At 44.0% G+C, this 18,734-nt stretch overlaps 1 protein-coding gene and 1 long non-coding RNA gene across 2 annotated transcripts; one reads left to right on the top strand and one right to left on the bottom strand.

Moving 5' to 3' along the window:
- Nucleotides 1-282: 282 nt before the first annotated feature.
- On the top strand, nt 283-10,193 carry LOC308283582. Its single transcript, XR_013961936.1, has 4 exons — nt 283-413; nt 3,080-3,167; nt 6,405-6,471; nt 9,157-10,193. It is a non-coding gene; the product is annotated as an uncharacterized lncRNA (long non-coding RNA).
- A 3,856-nt stretch (nt 10,194-14,049) lies between these two features.
- On the bottom strand, nt 14,050-17,549 carry LOC308283834 (integrator complex subunit 3-like). Its single transcript, XM_080724335.1, has one exon. The coding sequence runs from the start codon at nt 17,525-17,527 to the stop codon at nt 14,336-14,338; it is 3,192 nt and encodes a 1,063-aa protein (XP_080580461.1). The 5' UTR covers nt 17,528-17,549; the 3' UTR covers nt 14,050-14,335.
- Nucleotides 17,550-18,734: the final 1,185 nt, after the last annotated feature.

The following is an 18,734-nucleotide window of genomic DNA, read 5'->3' as shown; positions in this document are numbered from 1 at the left end:
ACAAGCTGGCTTGTTTGTTTTGGCAGAAGACACGGAGTCTAGCAGTCAAACAGTGGAGGTGGAAGTTAGAAAAATGGCTTAAACGCTGCAAAACATATTTATGTTACACATTTATATTTAATACATTAAAATAGTCCTGCAAAATAAGAAGAGCATGTATATCATCAGTTATTATTTAAATGAACCAATTTCTGGTAATATTCATGAATAAAATAGACAGAGGGGGGGAGAGAGAGAGAGAGAGAGAGAGAGAGAGAGAGAGAGAGAGAGAGAGAGGTTCAAAGCACATTGACTGATCAATTTGTTTTTTGTACATTGCACTTTTCTATCTTGCTTTTCTCTCTTCAAACGCGAACGTAAGATCAAGATTTCCACCACCAGAATTTGGCAAGCCTACTTAATTTCCAGCGAAGGTACACTGTTTGTTTTTTATGTTTATATTTGCAAAACTAAGTCATGTATAGGACACATATTGTATAACTTATGTTAAACCAAAGATCCTGAGGTGAGTATTCACACACACACGCACGCACGCACGCACGCACGCACGCACACACGCACACACACACACAATGGTTTGTGGAACCATTCAGTACCTATAAAGACAATTAATTGTTTTTGATTGTTATCTCAATTATCGAATGATGATGATGAATGATGACTTTATCAGCTTGGCCGTCTACAATCAAATTGCTTGAAATCACAGTCAAACAGGAAAGTGTGAGTTCTGAAAAGTCTAACTCAATTAAAAGTACTCAAGTTGCCTATTTAAAAGAACAATTAAAAAAGGTTTTTGATTCTTATGTCAATTATTGAATGATGGGTAATGGTGCTAGCTTTAAAAAAAAGTCTCCCCCTCACAGCGCGAGGCGTATATCTGCTATTTTAGGCTAATGTTCCCCTCCCCTCAGAAACTAAGCCTTATGTCAAATCTGCAAGAAAGTATGAAATAACAACACATGAACTAAATCATGTTAGGATCTTTATTTGTTAAAGTTATATTTCAGGGTAATAATAAATATATATTTAATAAAACCAACTACTATGTTCTTCAATTTGGGTGCCCTTTGTCTTCTGACACAGAGTGGGTAAGATTATGTGGAGCCAGAGTCCATGGCCTTTTGGATGGCTTGCTGTAGTTATGGTCAAGTCTACTCTAGGGATGGGATGATAAGCTATATTATCGTTTATCGTGTCGTGATAAAAAACACTCACGATAATCGTATCGTGGAGATTTCATTTATCGTGAAATCGTCCTCTGTCATGCACTGGGATCAATTCAACTTTTATTTGCAGAGCTGCATATCCGGTACCATTTAAACCCTCTATTGGTAAAATGTACTTATAATATACTTACTTGATACAGTCTCTTCACTCTCTACCAAAGTGTTGCTACGCGTTGTGAGCTTGTAGATCTACAATTTTTGGTATATTTTCTGCCCCCAGGATAATGGATTTTGGGGATATTTTGACTATTGCGATAATATGGTAAATCGCGATTTCTTTGGTCACAATGATCGTGATATGACATTTTCATATCGTCCCATCAAGGCCTGGCAATTTTTAATTTTAGGGGCAAGACCACTTGGCCTTTGGTTTTATCCATGTTTTGATGGCACAAAGGCCAAATGCCAGGGCAGGAAGGCCATCAAATGAAACAAGATTATAGTCCATTGAAAGAATTTGTTGAATTTAATGGTTAGGGATGATAACCTAATCTGCAGTGAAATAGATACATGATGGTATTTACAATCTGATCCATGCACAGCCCTGCACCAATCAAAGTCACTGGATTGGTTTAAAGATGGGGACTTTGGGGAGTTAAGATTTCAACAAAAGACACTGGTGTCTACATGACAAGAAAGAGACACTGGTGTCTGTCTACGTATTGACCAGAAAGAGACAGAGGAGAAAGTGGTACAGTCAGTTGGGGCATTAAGACCACTGTGGCCTCAGGTCTTGCCATTGGTTTGAGGGGCACAAGGCCAAACTGAGGGACAACGGAGGCCATGGCCCATGAAATTCCTGCCCTGGTCCCATCCCTAATCCACTTGTGACCTTTGCACGACGTCCAGCAACAAAGCGAGGTCTTCCATGTAGGCCCCTCTTGCGTCTTCTTGTGGTAATATGGATGGCCGGGCCTGTGTGGCGTGTCGCGTTTTGAAGGACCGCTGATCGAGCAGACGGCAGACTTTGTCGGTCAAACATATGGAAGGCCGTCATGGCCATAGCATTTCCTTCTATCTTCTGAAAAGATTTAACCATGGCTTCTACTAGGGCATTCACAAATAGTGATTTTTAGTATTCAAATTATTCGACCTCAAAGTATTCGAATAGTCGAATATTCGACAGGACTGGCCAAACTGGCCAAACTGTCAAATATTAAGTAAGCAAGAGGCGAACATTGTGAAAATAGCCGATCTACATGCTCACAACTCCTCACAACGCGAGGCGTTGTGAGCATGTAGATCGGCTATTTTCACAATATTTATCTGCGGAACCGAGTCACATTACATGTAATACATACAATTCCAAGTGCTTGTCAGGGTGGGGGTCCCCAGTTCAAATATGTTTATTTTGGGGGTCACGGCCTAAAAAGATTTGAGAAGCCCTGGTATAAAGCATTAACAAATTCATCCACCAGGGGCATTGACAACTCATTCTTATGACTTCCTATATCTAGCCAAGCGTTATAAACCATGAAGATATATATATATATATTTTTTTTTCTTCTTTTTTTTTAAGAGAAAACAATAAAAAAAGCGAATATTCGACTTCGGTGAACAATGTTGAATAGTGACTTTGATATTCGAATATTCGAATATTTGCGTCTGCGTCTGCCATCGACGTGTCATCGGTGATGGCTTTTAGCATGCTAATCACCATCTCCGACATTTCAGCAAATCTTTCCTTAGCTTGACGATTCCGTAATGCTGTAGAACAATATAAAATATATTTTTTTAGATACAGCAAGAGTCGATCGCAACACACTTATTTTATAAGAGACGTTAAGTTGAAACGGTTGACTGATATTTCTGCACGTTGATCACCACTCTCTGTCTCTGTGTCTTCTCGGCAGGTGGGCAAGGCGGCCTGGTCACCAATGTTCCCTGTAATTTTTCACCGGCTCCAACCTTCTGAGCGCAACTTGTGCAACTTCAGCAACAGTTGAGCAACATAATGACGAGTACACGATGTGAACACACAAACCGAAATAATGTTGACAAAATGTTGTGTACATACTGCATAGACAATAAGACTAAATATGAGTCAACAAAATAATAATGCATTGACATACTAGGGCATTAACGACTTGTGATTTTTGTTAGTCGACTCGACTCAGTACAAAGTTGAGTTGAAGTCGACTTTATCGTTTGATGAGGTCATCACATCACACACGAGTCGACCCCCCAATTATTTTGGGAGGTCCCCAGATGATTAACTTAATGTGAAACATTGTTTTCTCACTCAACAGTACAGTAAGTTGAGTTAGTGTATAGAGGGTATCTGACTATCTGCACATTTCTAAAGTGACAATTTAAGGACTTTTTAATACCTCTAAAATGGCAAATTAAACATTGTCCAAATTGTCAAATATATTAAGGCAGAAATTGTGAAAATAGCCGATCTACATGCTCACAACGCCTCGCATCGCGAGGCGTTGTGAGCATGTAGATCTGCTATTTTCACAATTGAAAGTATTATTCTTAAAGGTTAGCCCTGGCTGAGAAGTGACAGGCATTATGATGAATAAAAGACAGTCCAACTGAATATCTAGGCCTCTATGTAGGAGTACAGTATTGTGTACTGTATGTGCCATGGTAGGCTAAGGCTACTTAATGTATGCATGCTATGATGTGAGCATTCTAGGCCTACAACCATTTGTACACACTAGTTAAAGGTAACACTAGCTTTTGAGCATACAGTATATTAGGCTACTGTAGATTGGAGTCCCAGAGAGGAAAATCATATCAAATGGCCCATAGACTAATTTCTATCAAATAGGGGGGTCAGTCTCGCACCTCTGTCCTGGGTAGCAAAAACAGTAGTAGAGGGGGTGGGAGGAGTTCTTCAAGATGGAGACCAGCTTCCTAGCTGTACCAAGCCCCCAGAACCCTGGTGGAGCCCTGAAGCAAAATGGACATGGTGGCCGTTTTGAGGTACTGCAGTTGGGGCTTCGAACACATGAACGCGCACTAGGCTTCTTTGTATTGACGCGCGTTTATAGCGGAAGTGCTCGTTCATGAATTGGAGCCCCAGCTCGTCCATGAACACAAACTATGACGCAAAATGCGTCACAGTGGCCCCACTACGTCACGGTTTTACTTCCCGGAAAAAGGGGTGAAAGCGCCTCATGCACTGGGTGAGCAACTCAATGCAAGTGGACGGGCGGGGATATCAGGTGTCCTCTCTATTCTTCTCATGGGGCTCTTAAGTCTGACATCATTTTGTAGGCAGAGGAGAACTTTTGGGGCCAAAATGCCCCAGCGCCCATGAATCTTTTTACTATTTTTACTATTTACTAATTCTCTTTCTTGTTGACAGGAAAGTGATAGAATTATAACCTGACTTGCGTCAGATGGTGGCAGTAGTGCGTAGGCTACCGCTCTACTTTACCATCTGAGATCTCTCGGGCAGACGCGATGTAAGGGGCGGGCCATTTTTTTAAATTATTTAGCAGGTGATTGGATGTGGCCGTCTCTCTGTCAAAGTCTGGAAGTGCCAACTCCAACCACTCATATTGGCCTGTCTGCATCCACGTGGTCTGCAATCAGACTCTATTGGCTCAGAGCCGCTCAGAGCCCGCCCGTAGCTGCCGCTGATTGGTCCGGCCCGGGGCTTTACGAGCGTTATCAACTCCCACCGAGAGATCTCAGATGGTAAAGTAGAGCGGTAGCCTACGCACTACTGCCACCATCTGACGCAAGTCAGGTTAGTAGAATTATACTTTAGTCGTTATTTTTGTCTCGGATCTGTTGAAATAGCGAGGGACACATATTGACAATAAATCTGCTTGGAGGTCTGACTACAAAATGATGTCACGGCTTAAAAGCCCCATAACTCTATGAGCTGTACGCACCATGGCTACTTCCTCCACCCCCGGCAAGGAGGACCCAACGACAGAGCCTGCCTTCCTCACCAGTCTGTTGAGGTCGAAGGTGTTGTCCGCTCTGTTATTACCCCCCCAGCAAGATATTCCAAAAAAGAGAACACAAGCCATAACTGACAGGTAGAACATCTGAAGCATCCTGTTGCACACGCCAAACGATCTCAGTCTTCTTCTCAGGAGGCGTTGTCTGACCAGTCCAATCACTGAGAATCACTGTTAAACTGTAGAAAAGGCTATTGTTCATTAACAGAAGATAAAAATACAATGATATAATCATGGAAACAGGGCATGGTTTAGGAAAGCTTATCATGTTTGTATTAAATAATATACTGAAATATAGCCTAAATGTAAACATTACGTTTACAAGGCTAGACTAGCCTTTTAGAGAGTTGGACTAATCAGTGGTATGAAGTAACTAAGTGCATTTACTTAAAGGAGCTATAGTCAACTTTTTCATTGTAGGGCCGACACTTTGTTTACATCCTAGTCTATAGACTAGAATGTAAACAAAGTGTCGGTCAGACAATGGCCAAAATGATTATTTTATCATTATGTTAAGCTTTTTGTGGTCATTTTTTAATAGAAACACATATGAAGCTTATTTTTTTTATAAAATATTTTCGAAACATTATTTTTATTTTAGCATCCGTTTTTCAAGAAAAAGTTGACTATAGCTCCTTGTACTTAAGTACAATTTTAAGGTATCTGTACTTTACTTGAGTATACTTTTACTTCTACTCCACTACATCTCAATGGAAAATATTGTACTTTTACTCCACTACATTGTGAGCTTGAAGATCGGCTATTTTCAAAATATCTTTTATACATGTTGAACTATGATACAATTAAAATAAATATACATTTATTCATTTTGTCTTCAACAGGGGGTCCGGGACCCCTAGGGGGTCCCCAGAGTTACCGCAATTTAAAATTTTCTCCTTTTTTATATTAACCACTTGAACCCTGGCGTCCAATATTCTGAGAACTTTAGCCAAAAATAGCAGATCTACAAGCTCACAACGCCTTGCAGTGCGAGGCGTTGTGAGCTTGTAGATCTGCTATTTTCATCAAAGAGCTTTTAAAGAGGGGAAAAAGGACAGACCAAGTACAGAGTGAAAGGTCAAGTTTATTAAGTATTGACAGTTCAAATGGTTAAATATCTGAAAACACAAATTGACATGAATCCAAAATACACTGATGATGGTGCTGTCAAACGATGAAACTATATGGAAAAGACCCCTGCTGTAGACTATAATATTGAGTGAAAGATTTTCCTTTTTTTCTTTTTTTTCAGGCCCAGGCATATCTGCCAACAACCGCCTCCTCTGTCTGACCTCTCCTACTGACTGGGATAGACTGCTGTGAGTTGAAATGAATTATTAACTGACATACTGATATACTGACACGGAGGAACCATCGAAACCATCCCAGATTTGTGTAAAAAGTCTGATTACCATAGATGATTAGCCAATGCCAGGCGTGATTAGCGGTCATCAACTTGCATGAAAAGGTGGCCTGAATGTAACAACCCAATCATCCCACACTCCCTCTCCAGTCAGAGTTATCAGTTTGAATGGATGTAGGAATTATGCAGTGGTTTAAAGTAACTACGTACATTTACTTAAAGGGGTACTGTCACCTAAAGGGGTACTGTCACTTTAAAAAGTCATCTTAAAATATGAGTTAATATTTTTATGATGTCATTGTGGGTCACTGTTGTTGGGGAGCGAGAGACAGATTACACTGTGACATGAGTTTCAGACTATTTCAGAGCCTTTTCAGAGGGACCACGTGACCTAGTGTATCATACTATTATAATTTTGGGGCGTGTCAGCGGGCCTTTAAGTACTGTACTTAAAGTGGCGGGCGACTCCGCTCACTCGAACACGGAGTCGCTTCGCACAGCCCCACACACACACACACACACACACACACACACACACACTGTGACACACACACACACACACACACACACACACACACACACACACACACACACACACACACACACACACACACACACACACACACACACACACACAATGAAAACGGGGAGAGCAAAGACAGGCTGTTTCTGACCGAGGAGAAACCCTTTTAACGGCGGTTCTGAAACTATCTCTGTCTCTCTTCTCCTCCTCCTCCCCGACCGTGTCTCCTCCTATGGATTCAATGAGCTCCCCGACCCGGCCGCATTAGAGAGTGGAGGGGGCTGCGCTGCGGGCGATGGGATATTTTGATTCAGAGTGTTTTCCATACAGTTATGGTGTTTTCCGTGTTTTCAGATAGACCACGTGACCTACTGTATAATACTATTATAATTTCGGGGCTGACAGTGGGCCTTTAAGTAGAATTTTGAGGTATTTGTACTTTACTTGAGTATTTCCAATTTCCAATATGTTTACTTCTACTCCACTATACATCTGGAATCCAAATATTGTACTTTTACTCCAATACAGTTATTTGAAAACTTTAGCTACTAATTAATAGGTAGGTTTTGATCATTATTACAACACATACATTGACCACTTCAGATACATTTCAGCCATTTTAAAATAGCCAATCTACAAGCTTGCAATGTGTCGTGATGTGACGCATTGTGAGCTTTGCAAAGTACCTATGAGAGTGGAATCCCCATTACGCCAATGCATTTCAATGGGAAGGGGGTGGCTTCATGCCAGTCGCGTTATGATCGCTGTTGTAGGAAGTGTAGAATTTCCCTAACCAATCAGAGTGCTGGGAGCGTCGCACCAAATGTGTTGACGTCATGACGCAGCAGCGTTCTCTGAGCTGAGCAGAGGAGCAGAGGGGGGTGGGGGGAGGAGAACACATGCTATTGGCTGGAGACTTGCGGAGAGACTCGCCGCGCCCGCCCATCTGCCTACACTAAACTGTCCGCGTTAGGTTAGAGTGCTGGCTTTGGGACAGAATGCGCTCTCTGCGTTTTTAGTCAGCCGCCCACAAAAAGAGTTTATCCGCTGGCGACCATACTTTGGTGTGGGTGCATTCTAACAGTATTTCTATATAGCAGTATTGGAACTTTTACATTTCTTAACTCAGCGGGTGCCCACGAGGTGTCTACACGCCAATCTCTTTGATGTCTCTGGAGGCCCACGACGCGTTGACGTGTTTACTGTATTTACAGTATTAACTTTAAATCTCACCGTTACGTTGGGGCTGCGCCTGGATGTAGCCCATTAGCCGCTAGTCCTTCGAGTAGACGCTGAGAGCATCGCGCGGCCGTTTTTCTCTGTATACTCCAATGCATTTCCCCATCTTTAACGCCCTTTATCTCTGATGTTTGTTTTATGGCTAAAACTGTGGCATGGTGCGGCAAAATGTCCAAATTTTGATCGGCAATGAACAGCTATGATCAACACTGGCCCATACAGTAAGTTACACAATAACATCCTGTCTGCGCTCATGTGACCAAGTGACGTCATGACGCATGCATTGACGCAGCAGGGCCGGATTCACTACAATGGTGGTGGGCCTGGGCAGCGAGAGGGGATAAATGGGGCAATCCAGGGGCACCCGATGTGTTGTTATTTATACATTTCTTAAGTTTCTAGGGCCCAAGGTGGAGGGGCCCTAGCAACCTTAGCTATTGAAAAGATATAGCAGATATACAAGCTCACAGCGCGGCACCGAGTGCCGCGCTGCAAGCTTGTAGATCTGCTATTTTTTTTAAAGTTGTGAAAATGTGTGCAAATCTTTGAATATGTATTTTTTAAGCAAACATTTGTATCTCAAATTTTGCTTCTGGGGGGTCCCTGGAACTATATATTTTGAGATGGCCGTGGCCAAATACATATCATCTTGGGGGTCCTTTGATATGAAAAAGTTTGAGCACCACTGACATGGAAACATAGGTTTCTTGCACACATTTTCACGATTTTTCAAAAATAGCAGATCTACAAGCTCGCAGCGCTGTGAACATTCATGGTGGGCCCGGAGTGAATCCTTGTACCCAGGGCCCAGAATTTGGTATGACGCCCTTGGCATGCAGAATACCATATTGTTGCAATGTATGTGTTTTATCTTAATAGAAAAATAGCTGTGGAACCACGCTGGCCAAAACCACCCCTTAAAGATGGCAGCACTTCTCTGCATAGAATGAAGAGAATGGCCCTGGCTCCTTCGTGTGAAGACACAAACAATCTGTGAGGTTCTTTTGAATACACTTTAACTACACAAACCCAGGCTGATTTTCATCCCACACTCCCTCTCCAGTCAGAGTTATCAGTTTGAATGGATGTACAGAATACCATATTGTTGCAATGCATGTGTTTTATCCAGTGGTGTAAAGCAACTAAGTAGATTTACTGTACTGTACTGTACTGTAAGTGCTGTACTTATAGGCATTTGTACTTTACTTGAGTATTTCCAGTTTTCAGTACTTTTACTTCTACTCCACTACATCTCTGATCCATATATTGTACTTTTACTCCACTACAATTATTTGAAAACTTTAGTTACTAGTTACTTTGCAGATATAAATGATCATATCATAAAAACATACATTAATCCACTTTAGCCCTATTTTACACCTAGGCTATTTGAAAATGGCCGATCTACAAGCTCACGAAGCGCCGCGGTGCGATGCGTTGTGAACTTGTAGATCTGCAATTTGTGCTGCTATTTGATCTGCACATGTGAGGCCTATTTTTCCATCACTGGTTTTATCTTTATAGAGAAAGAGCTTTGGCAGAACCACGCCGGCCAGAACCACCCCTTAAAGATGGCAGCCATTCTCTGCATATAAAGCAGAGATTGGCCACCCTGGCTCCTTCGTGTGAAGAGGCGGGTCCAGGCAGATACCCCAAAAACGGCAGTGTAATGTCAAAAGGGCCCGTCAGACGGAGCGTGGTTGCCGCGGGGGCTCCCGCTTGGGTCAGTGGGGACCGTGCTGCGGTGAGACACAAACACAATCGCTCAGCGAGTAAACAACCACCATCCAGCTCTCGCCGCCCGCGTGCGCATGCACGAACGAGCACGTGCACAGGAATTCCACGGGACCGCGTCCGCTCGCCTCGGCGCCCTTAACCCATTTAGGCCTAGAATTATTGAATGCTTTAACCAGTGAAAAATAGCAGATCTACAAGCTCACAGCGCGGCACCGAGTGCCGCGCTGCGAGCTTGTAGATCTGCTATTTTTGAAAAAGTCGTGAAAATGTGTGCAAATCTTTGAATATATGTATTTTCAAAGCGAACGTAACTCAAATTTTGCTTCTGGGTGGTCCCTGGAACTAAATATTTTGAGATGGGGGTCCGTGGCCAAATAAATATCAGTTTGGGGGTCCTTCACATGAAAAGGTTTTAGAACCACTGACATAGTAGTCTCTCAAGAACAGACTAACTGAGCTCCATTTATGTGAAAAGGACCTTTTCTTTGACGATGGCTGGCCAGATTGCTGACATAGAAACATAGATTTTTTCAAAAAATCTTAGGAGGATTCAAAAGACACTTATAGAATCGGGTCAAAATACAAATTTTCTCGATTAAAAAAAAATAGCAGATCTACAAGCTCGCAGCGCGGCACTCGGTGCCGCGCTGTGAGCTTGTATATCTGCTATTTTTCAATAGTTAAAGCATAAAATAATAATACACAATAATGTGTACCCTTTCTAAACGGGTTAAACTTCTCCGCGTGGCCAAAATAAGCGCCCGCCTCTCACTGGAAATGAATTACGAGGACGCGGCAACCACGCTCCGCCTGAAAGGCCCTTAAGGCATCACTGACCCTTGACAGAGCCCTCTACCATATTGCCCAGTTTCGTAAAAAAAAATAAATAAAAAAAAATTATAAACAATTATAAACGGTGGAATGATAATAATAATAAAAGGTTGAAACATAATAATTTCAATAAGGGTAATAATCAGTGTTGGGTACGTTACTTTATATAAGTAATGTATTGCTTATTACTTATTACCTTCATTTTAAAGTAATACACTTTGTTACACATTACTGTCTGAGCAAGAGTAATATATTAATAATACTTTACTTGTTACTTAATTTAACAAATATTCTACACCTTTTTTTGTATCTTCTTTTTTTTTAAACAAATATCAATAAATGACATCATTATTGCGACTGTCAGGTTGCAGTTACTATCAAAACCTCCACCGGCTGTCAGTCTGTCAATCTGTCTGTCTGTCAGTCTGTCCGTCACACGTCACGTCAAACTTTTGCCCTACTTTTGGGGAAAGCATAATCTTCAGGGTCAGGGACACCTCAACATTGCCGGAGCAGGGAAATCGAATCTGGGACCTTCTGCTTCCTGGCTCAACTTATACAGTAAGAATGCATCTAAACTTTACATGGGAAGCGACTACACGTCGCTGGTACCAACAGGATCCTCCAACTAAAGAAGACTGGTTGGCTATCATAAAGGAAATATATACTATGGAAAGGCTAACTTTCATACTCAGACTACAAGAGGACAAATCAAACAAGTGCTGGGAAAAGTGGATTCTCTTGCACCACTGTACGTGGCACTCTTTTTGGTAGGCTATCACATCCATCACAGTTCTAAGTGAACTGAAATGAAACACTGCCTGTTGCCGTCTAAAATGTGAAATTAAAATATTGAGCTACAGCATGGCCTCATTTATCTCCTCAAATGTTATTGTCTCCACCAGCCGAAGGTATGGGGGAGAGTATGTTTTCGTCTCCGTCCGTCCGTCCGTCCGTCCGTCCGTCCGTGCGTGCGTCCTCGCAGTTTGTTACCACCTAATCTCAGTCGCCGTTGGCCTGGTCACATTTTTTAAATGGGCCTGTTCTAGCGCCACCATGAGGCCAATGTTTGCAAAACACAATTCTGTACACTACTCTTACAGATTTTGTCCAACAATCCTACAAATCGGTAGGCAGTATCTCGACAGTCATGTGATCGACATGGATCTGTCCGATTTTGCACATTCCATCCTGAATAAGTTTGTAGGATTGAGCCGTTTTGAACAAAATGCCTCAAATCACAAACGCAAAGTGCAATTATCATGAAATCGCGCACGCACACATTCCCACTAGGCAGAGGAAGAAATGCCACTTATTTTTTTTTTTATCAGCCTCATGGTGGCGCTCCACCGATCAGTTTCAAACTTTGTAAGCGCACTCCCTAGAGGCCAAGGAAAACCCCTTTCCCTGAATTTTTCACATCAGCCTTTTATAGCGCCAACATGAGGCTGTTTTTGAAGCGGTGAAAACCGCTTCCAATGAGTGGCTTTGTGTGTCCCACGCCCATATATGGTCATTTCGGTCCAGAATGAACAGGTTTTTTCAAAAACAAAATATGTGTTTCATGTCCATATATGGTCATCTCAGTCCAGAATGAACAGGCTTTTTCAAAAACAAAATGTATGTCACCTCATGTCCATATATGGTCACTCCAGTCCAGAATGAACAGGTTTTTTCTGTTCCGTACGTCCAGAATATCAGTCCAGAATGAATAGGCTTTTTCAAAAAGCTAAATGTTTGTCCCATGTCCATATATGGCCATTTCAGTTCAGAATGAACAGGTTTTATCTGTCCTATACGTCCAGAATATGTGTGTAGTGTCCCTCCCGGTCTGATGAATGGATACTTTGAGGATTGGTCAAGCTTCACATGATAATTCGGCCCTCCATTCTTTATATATTCATTCAGAATATATAAAGAATGTAGAATTCAGAATATATAAAGAATGAATAGAGTCCATAACTGTATAGATGTATAGATCACAGAGTTCATAACTCTAGAACACGTAGAATAAAAGTTCACCGCTTCACTTCGAACCGAGGTTTGATTTTTTTTGACACTTCACTGTCTCTGAAGCTAATTTGTCCACTCACCTTGGATTGCATTTGACCCCGCTCATTCATAACCACCTAATTCAATACCACCCGATGCACACCCACAACCAACATACCACACCTGGTGGAGACCTGTGCTCGGAAGAGCACTGCTTCTAGTTAGAAGCTGGTTTTGTTGGACTGCTACTTTGAAGGGGTACTGTCTGATGTCTGGTACCAAAGGCAGAGTGGAGTCAAGAGCTTTTCATGTGTACTTCATTTTCAGTGAGAGGTGAGCGGGCAGATCGAGAGGCCCTGCCAATCTGAGGCGGAGCGACCAGGGGCGTCACAAGGGGGTCACTAGGGCCCAAGGTGGAGGGGCCTTAATTATTTTATACTTTAGCTTTTGAAAAATAGCAGATATACAAGCTCACAGCACGGCACCGAGTGGCGCGTATGTATTTTTTAAGCAAATATTTGTAACTCAAATTTTGCTTCTTGGGGGTCCCTGGAACTAAATATTTTGAGATGGGGGTCCGTGGCCAAATATATATAATTTTGGGGGTCCTTCACATTAGAAAGTTTGAGCACCACTGACATAGAAACATAACAGAAGGATTTCAAAATATTCAAGGATTTTTCAAAAATAGCAAATCTACAAGCTTGCAGCGAGGCACTTGGTGCCGCATGGTGAGCTTGTATATCTGCTATCTTTCAATAGTTAAAGAAAAAAAAAAGAAAAAAGGTTAATAATGTGTTTACGGTCTAAATGGGTTAAACCCTCTCCCCCTATGAAGAACATTCATGGGGGGCCCGCAGTGAATCCTTGTACCCAGGGCCCAGAATTTGGTGCGACACCCCTGGGAGCGACAAACGTTTCACGTACACCCGCCCGCAACAAGAGCTGGATTGTGGTCAAGTCTTTTCTGTGTGAAGCACAGGACAATGATTTTACGTCTAATAGGCCGAAGAATTCTCAGGAGGAGCGAGATCACAGGCTTCTGACGCCTCGCACTGCGAGGCGTTGTGAGCATGTAGATCGGCTGTTTTCACTACTGTTGTGCGACAGCCTTGTGTGATGAAGCAGGGCTTGACTTTGCGAAGAAACGTACAAATTTGAAACTTGGAGATACAAGGTTTCTTCCCGACAGTGACGATATTTACACCCCCGTATTATGTTGGTGTGTCCATGGATTATTGGGACATGAAAAGTGTGCCCATGCAGAAAAAAGGTTGAGAAACACTGCACTAAACGCCTGACTATAGAGCCACTGATCCATGCAGCGCTTCCTCCTTTCATTTAGAAAACATTTTCATGCTTTGTACTTTTTGAAATATATACTGTATATCTTTTGCTCATCTTTTTTAACATTATTTGTGTTGTGTTGTTATTATTTCAATGAGTCACCTTTTCTCTACTCCTGCCTGTGATTGGCTAGTCAGTCAGGCCATCACGGTCATTCACTGTCAGAGCTGACAGCAGATACATCTTTTCTCCTCCTCTTGGCCATCTTGGGTTTAGAATCCTGCTCATCCATCTCTGAGCTGGAGATGGATTCCTCTTCGTTGGGATGAGCCGCGGCTCCTTTCCTGCCGCGAGGAGAACACTTTGCGGCCGCCTTGCGGCGCCGCTTTGGAGGTTTCGACTGACCGTCCTCATATTCCTCCACCAGGTTAAACAGATCCTTGAACCTGTGTTTCTCGTGGCAGTTGGCCCGGGCATGCTGCAAGGCCTGGAGGACGGGCGCCTCGCTGAAGAAACTGTGTTTGGCGTCGGCCAGACTCAGTCGAAGGGTATCCAGGTGTTCCAGGATCTGCTCCAATGTCAGCGGGGCCTGCTTAGTGCCGGAGCTGCGAAGGGTCTGTCTCTTGCGGGGCTGGTTGTTGTTGTTGTTGTTTTTAATGAGCAATGATCTGACATGCTCAGACAGGACGTCTTCGTGTTGGGACAGCCAGTGTCTCAGCAGGCTGCTGGTGAATAGGTCCTCTGGGTTGCATGGACGACTCAACACCATCCTCACCAAGTCCTCGGTGGGCACCTCCCTGCGAAGGGGCAGCAGCAGGCAGGACAGGGCCTCTGGGTGCTCTTTGTGGTTGAGGTTTGGCAGAATGGGTGTGATGGCGTCCAGGGGAACGCTGTGAGCCAGGAACAGTTGCCAGGTGCTGTACTGTTCAAACGTCTCCCACTCTAAAGACTTCATCAGTATGTTGAGGACCGAGTCCTTCCGGAACATGGCCAGGTTCCCGGTCATCACGTGACACATCAATTCGTGAAGCTGGGTCGGGTCGATGACCGCTACTATCATGTTGAGCAGTTCGACGTCGTGCAACGTCTCATCGGGAAACTCGGAGTAGATGGTGGGGATGAGGTAGCACAGGAGTCGCACATCGTTCTCCTGGCAGGCCTTCATGTCCATCATCAGACAGGTGTGTACATTTCCCAGGAGAGTCGCCTGAGCAAACAACTCGTACGTCTTGTTTACCGCTGCTTTACTGGCCTTCAGATAGTAGAGCAGGTGGTATCCCAAGTTGAGTTCTTTCTGGTAAAGGTCGGTCAACACGTCCAACAGGACGGAGAGGCCGGCGTTGTCCTCCTGCATCTCACACAACCTCCTGAACAGCACACACTGCGGCTTGCACACGTACTCCTCCAGAGACTCCTCGCTGATGTCGTCAGGCAGAACGTCTCCTCCGAAGTCGCTCTTAAACAGCGCGGCCAAACAGGAAGCCAGCGGGGAGATCTGTTCTGTCTCAAAGTCATCCACCAGGATCAGATCCACTATCTCCTGCATGACCACGCGCCGCACCTCTGAATCACTCGTCTTCTGCAACTGAACCACCTTCTCTTTCATCGTGTCGCCTAATCGGTCCAGGAAGGGTGTGATGTCAGGCGATTCCTCAGTAATGGCCTCTGTGACGAGGGGGAAACTTATCGCTCGCTTCTTGCCTTTGTTGAATTCATCTTCATCACTAAAGGCAGCCACTGTACTGGAAGCCTCGTCCTTGTCCTCCATCACATGACTCTCCACTTCCATGGTGGACTCCCTTTTCTCCTCTTTTTTCTCTTCCACTTTCACTTTGGTTGGAGATGGTGAACTACGGAACTCTGGGAATCGTTTTCTCAGCATAGAGCGAAGCTCTGTGTCCAGTTTAGGACTATCAAACAGCGCAGACAGAGCTATCTGAGACAGGACTTTCTTTTCCACAATTAATTTCAAAGAGTCTAATATGCCCTGTTTCACCCGAGACTCCAGTGGAGGCCAGAAATTTGGAATGATCCTACACATGAAGTCCAGCAGTGTGGCCGTCATGGCAGGGTAAGGCTTCATAGAATGATGCATCACTAAGATCGCAGGCTCTATGTCCATGATGCTGTCGTTTTCTTCATTGAAGCAAAGCCAATCATAGAAGAGAGCAAGTTTAGCATTAGTGGCCGCTACACTAGACCTGCAGGTGGTAAGGAGCCAACCTACAATAGCCCAGCGCGGCAAAATCTTTGAATTCAGAGCCTTGTTGCTCGGATGAACGACCCCACAGATGTAGCGAATCAGATCGCAGCATAGCGATGGGCTCTCTGGCGTCGACAGGTACTGTTCCTGAAACCAATGTTGATAGCGCTTCTGCTGTCCAAGATGCACCTTGGTGGTCATGAACACCATTTTTGTCTCCATATCTGGAGTGAGTCGACAGCGTAAGAACTGGCTTGGTGTTCTAACTGTTAACAACTGTAAGGGACCAGTGAACTTAGGACTGAGGGATTTTGGGTTATGTAGCAAATCTCTCCACAATAGTTCCATCTCTGTTATACTAGCAACACTCAGTAGTAAGCGAACCAGGTCTCTGCCAATGATTGAACAGTCCGAAAACCTCTCTCGCAGCAGAGAGATACAGAAGTCCACCTCTTTCTGTCGGAGCTGTAACAACATGGTTGTTCCATGATCCACTATCAGTCTGAGATAAGTATAGACGGACTTGGCAACCAACAATTGACTCTTTAACAACCACTCTTTGTGTTCTACTAGGATATCCAGAACATTCTCTGTCAGCTTCAGGTTCTTGTTGGAAATGTCTCCTCCTGCTATTTGTCTCATCAGATCAATCAGAACTTCGTCTGTCTTCGACACATCGGCCTTTATTAACTCTTTGATCAACCACAGCACCTGTTTTCTGGGTCCATCTTGAAGCTTGAGGAATTTCCCCTTCACAATCTCCTTGAGTTTGTCCACAATAACGCTCATGCCATCTCTATTTGCCAGCGTCAGGTCTCTGTAACACCTCTGTGCCTGGCCGGGTTCAGTCAGGATCATATACAACAAACCCAAACACACTTCCTCGTGGCCCCAAGGACCCGTGCACACGTGGCTGGTGAGGGCATCGTTGGCCTCCCGTTCCGAACACCCGTTGGTCAACCCCTGGAGGATCTTGACGCACTTCTCCAGTCCTGCCTCCAGTGTGTCTTTGGCGTCCACTGGAGTGGACTCCAGCAGCCGGCCCGCCAGCTTTCTCTTGGCTGCGGAAGCCTCCATGTCTTCCCGCCTCCCTGCCCCCTGCTCCTCGCTCACGCTGTGGGCCTGGTGGGCTTGGTGGGCGTGGTGGGCTTGGTGGCCGGCATTTTGTTTATTCCTCTTCCTAGTTTGACTAACTGCCATGGTGGAGCGATGGGCATCAATAGCGGACGGTACCCATGCAGTGACCTTTTATCAGAGCACTTGGACGCCAGTCTATTATGTCATTCATTGATGATGTCAGTGCTGTGATGACAGTTATCTCCATATTTGGGCATAGAGCACATAATAATAACTATGACTAACTGCCATGGTGGAGCGATGGTCATCATTAGCGGATGGTATCCATCCAGTGACCTTTTATATCAGAGTACTTGGAGGCCAGTCTATTATGTCATTCATCGATGATGTCAGTGCTGTGATGACGGTTATCCCCGTATTTTTAGTCGCGAGGAATCCACTGGGAGGTGAATTCTGTCTTAGGCTACTATTTATTGCGTCCGTAGGGAGAATTTACTATCAAACCCGGCAGAACCTTTACCGTCAGTGAGTATAGATAAGTAACGCCTCAATGTCTATAGCTGACCTGTTGTGACATCACATTGTTGACTCAATGACCAAGGCAGCTTGACAGCTCATTCACACTGCCCACGACGCGACGTCCCACAAAATACTATCCGCATATGGAGCGTCAGCCATTGCGTTGCGACTTGCGGAGTAGCCTAAACCAATCAAATAAATAAATATAATAAACGTGTTTGTGGGCGGGACATTTACCTCTATGGACATTGCCTCAAATAGACACTGCGAACGGAAAAAGGAGGGGTGGACGACATCGCGGCACAACGCGTTATTGCTCGCGGTAGGTCAGGACGGTCTCATTGAAACAAATGTATTTTAATGAGATTTCATTGTTCACGTCACTCCGCGCCGCGGGCAGTGCGGATGAGCTGTGACGCCTCAATGTCTATAGCAGACCTGTTGTGACACACGTCATATTTGGCAATGCCTATATATGGATGCTCTAAGACAGAATTAATTTACAAATGCCTCAATGTCTATAGCTGACCTGCCCATATGGCGATCCCTGATGTCATCAATATTAAGCCCATAGCTTGGAATGCCCATATATGGACATATTTTGTGAGTCTCATGTGGTCTATATTATAGTGACCGTATATTATAGTGGTCGTGACCCCCAAATTAATCATATTTTAACTGGAGACCCCCCACCCTGATGAGCACTAAGAGTTGAGGCATTACATTTTGTAGAACATGGTTCTATGGTGAAAATAGCAGATCTACATGCGTTGCGAGGCCCGACCCACAGGTTGAGAACCACTGGTCTATA

The sequence above is a fragment of the Nannobrachium achirus genome (assembly GCF_963921795.1).
Source record: "Nannobrachium achirus genome assembly, chromosome: 4".
Taxonomy (NCBI): domain Eukaryota; kingdom Metazoa; phylum Chordata; class Actinopteri; order Myctophiformes; family Myctophidae; genus Nannobrachium; species Nannobrachium achirus.
Note: the sequence above shows the minus strand (reverse complement) of the source record. Positions and strands in the feature narration are given on the sequence as shown.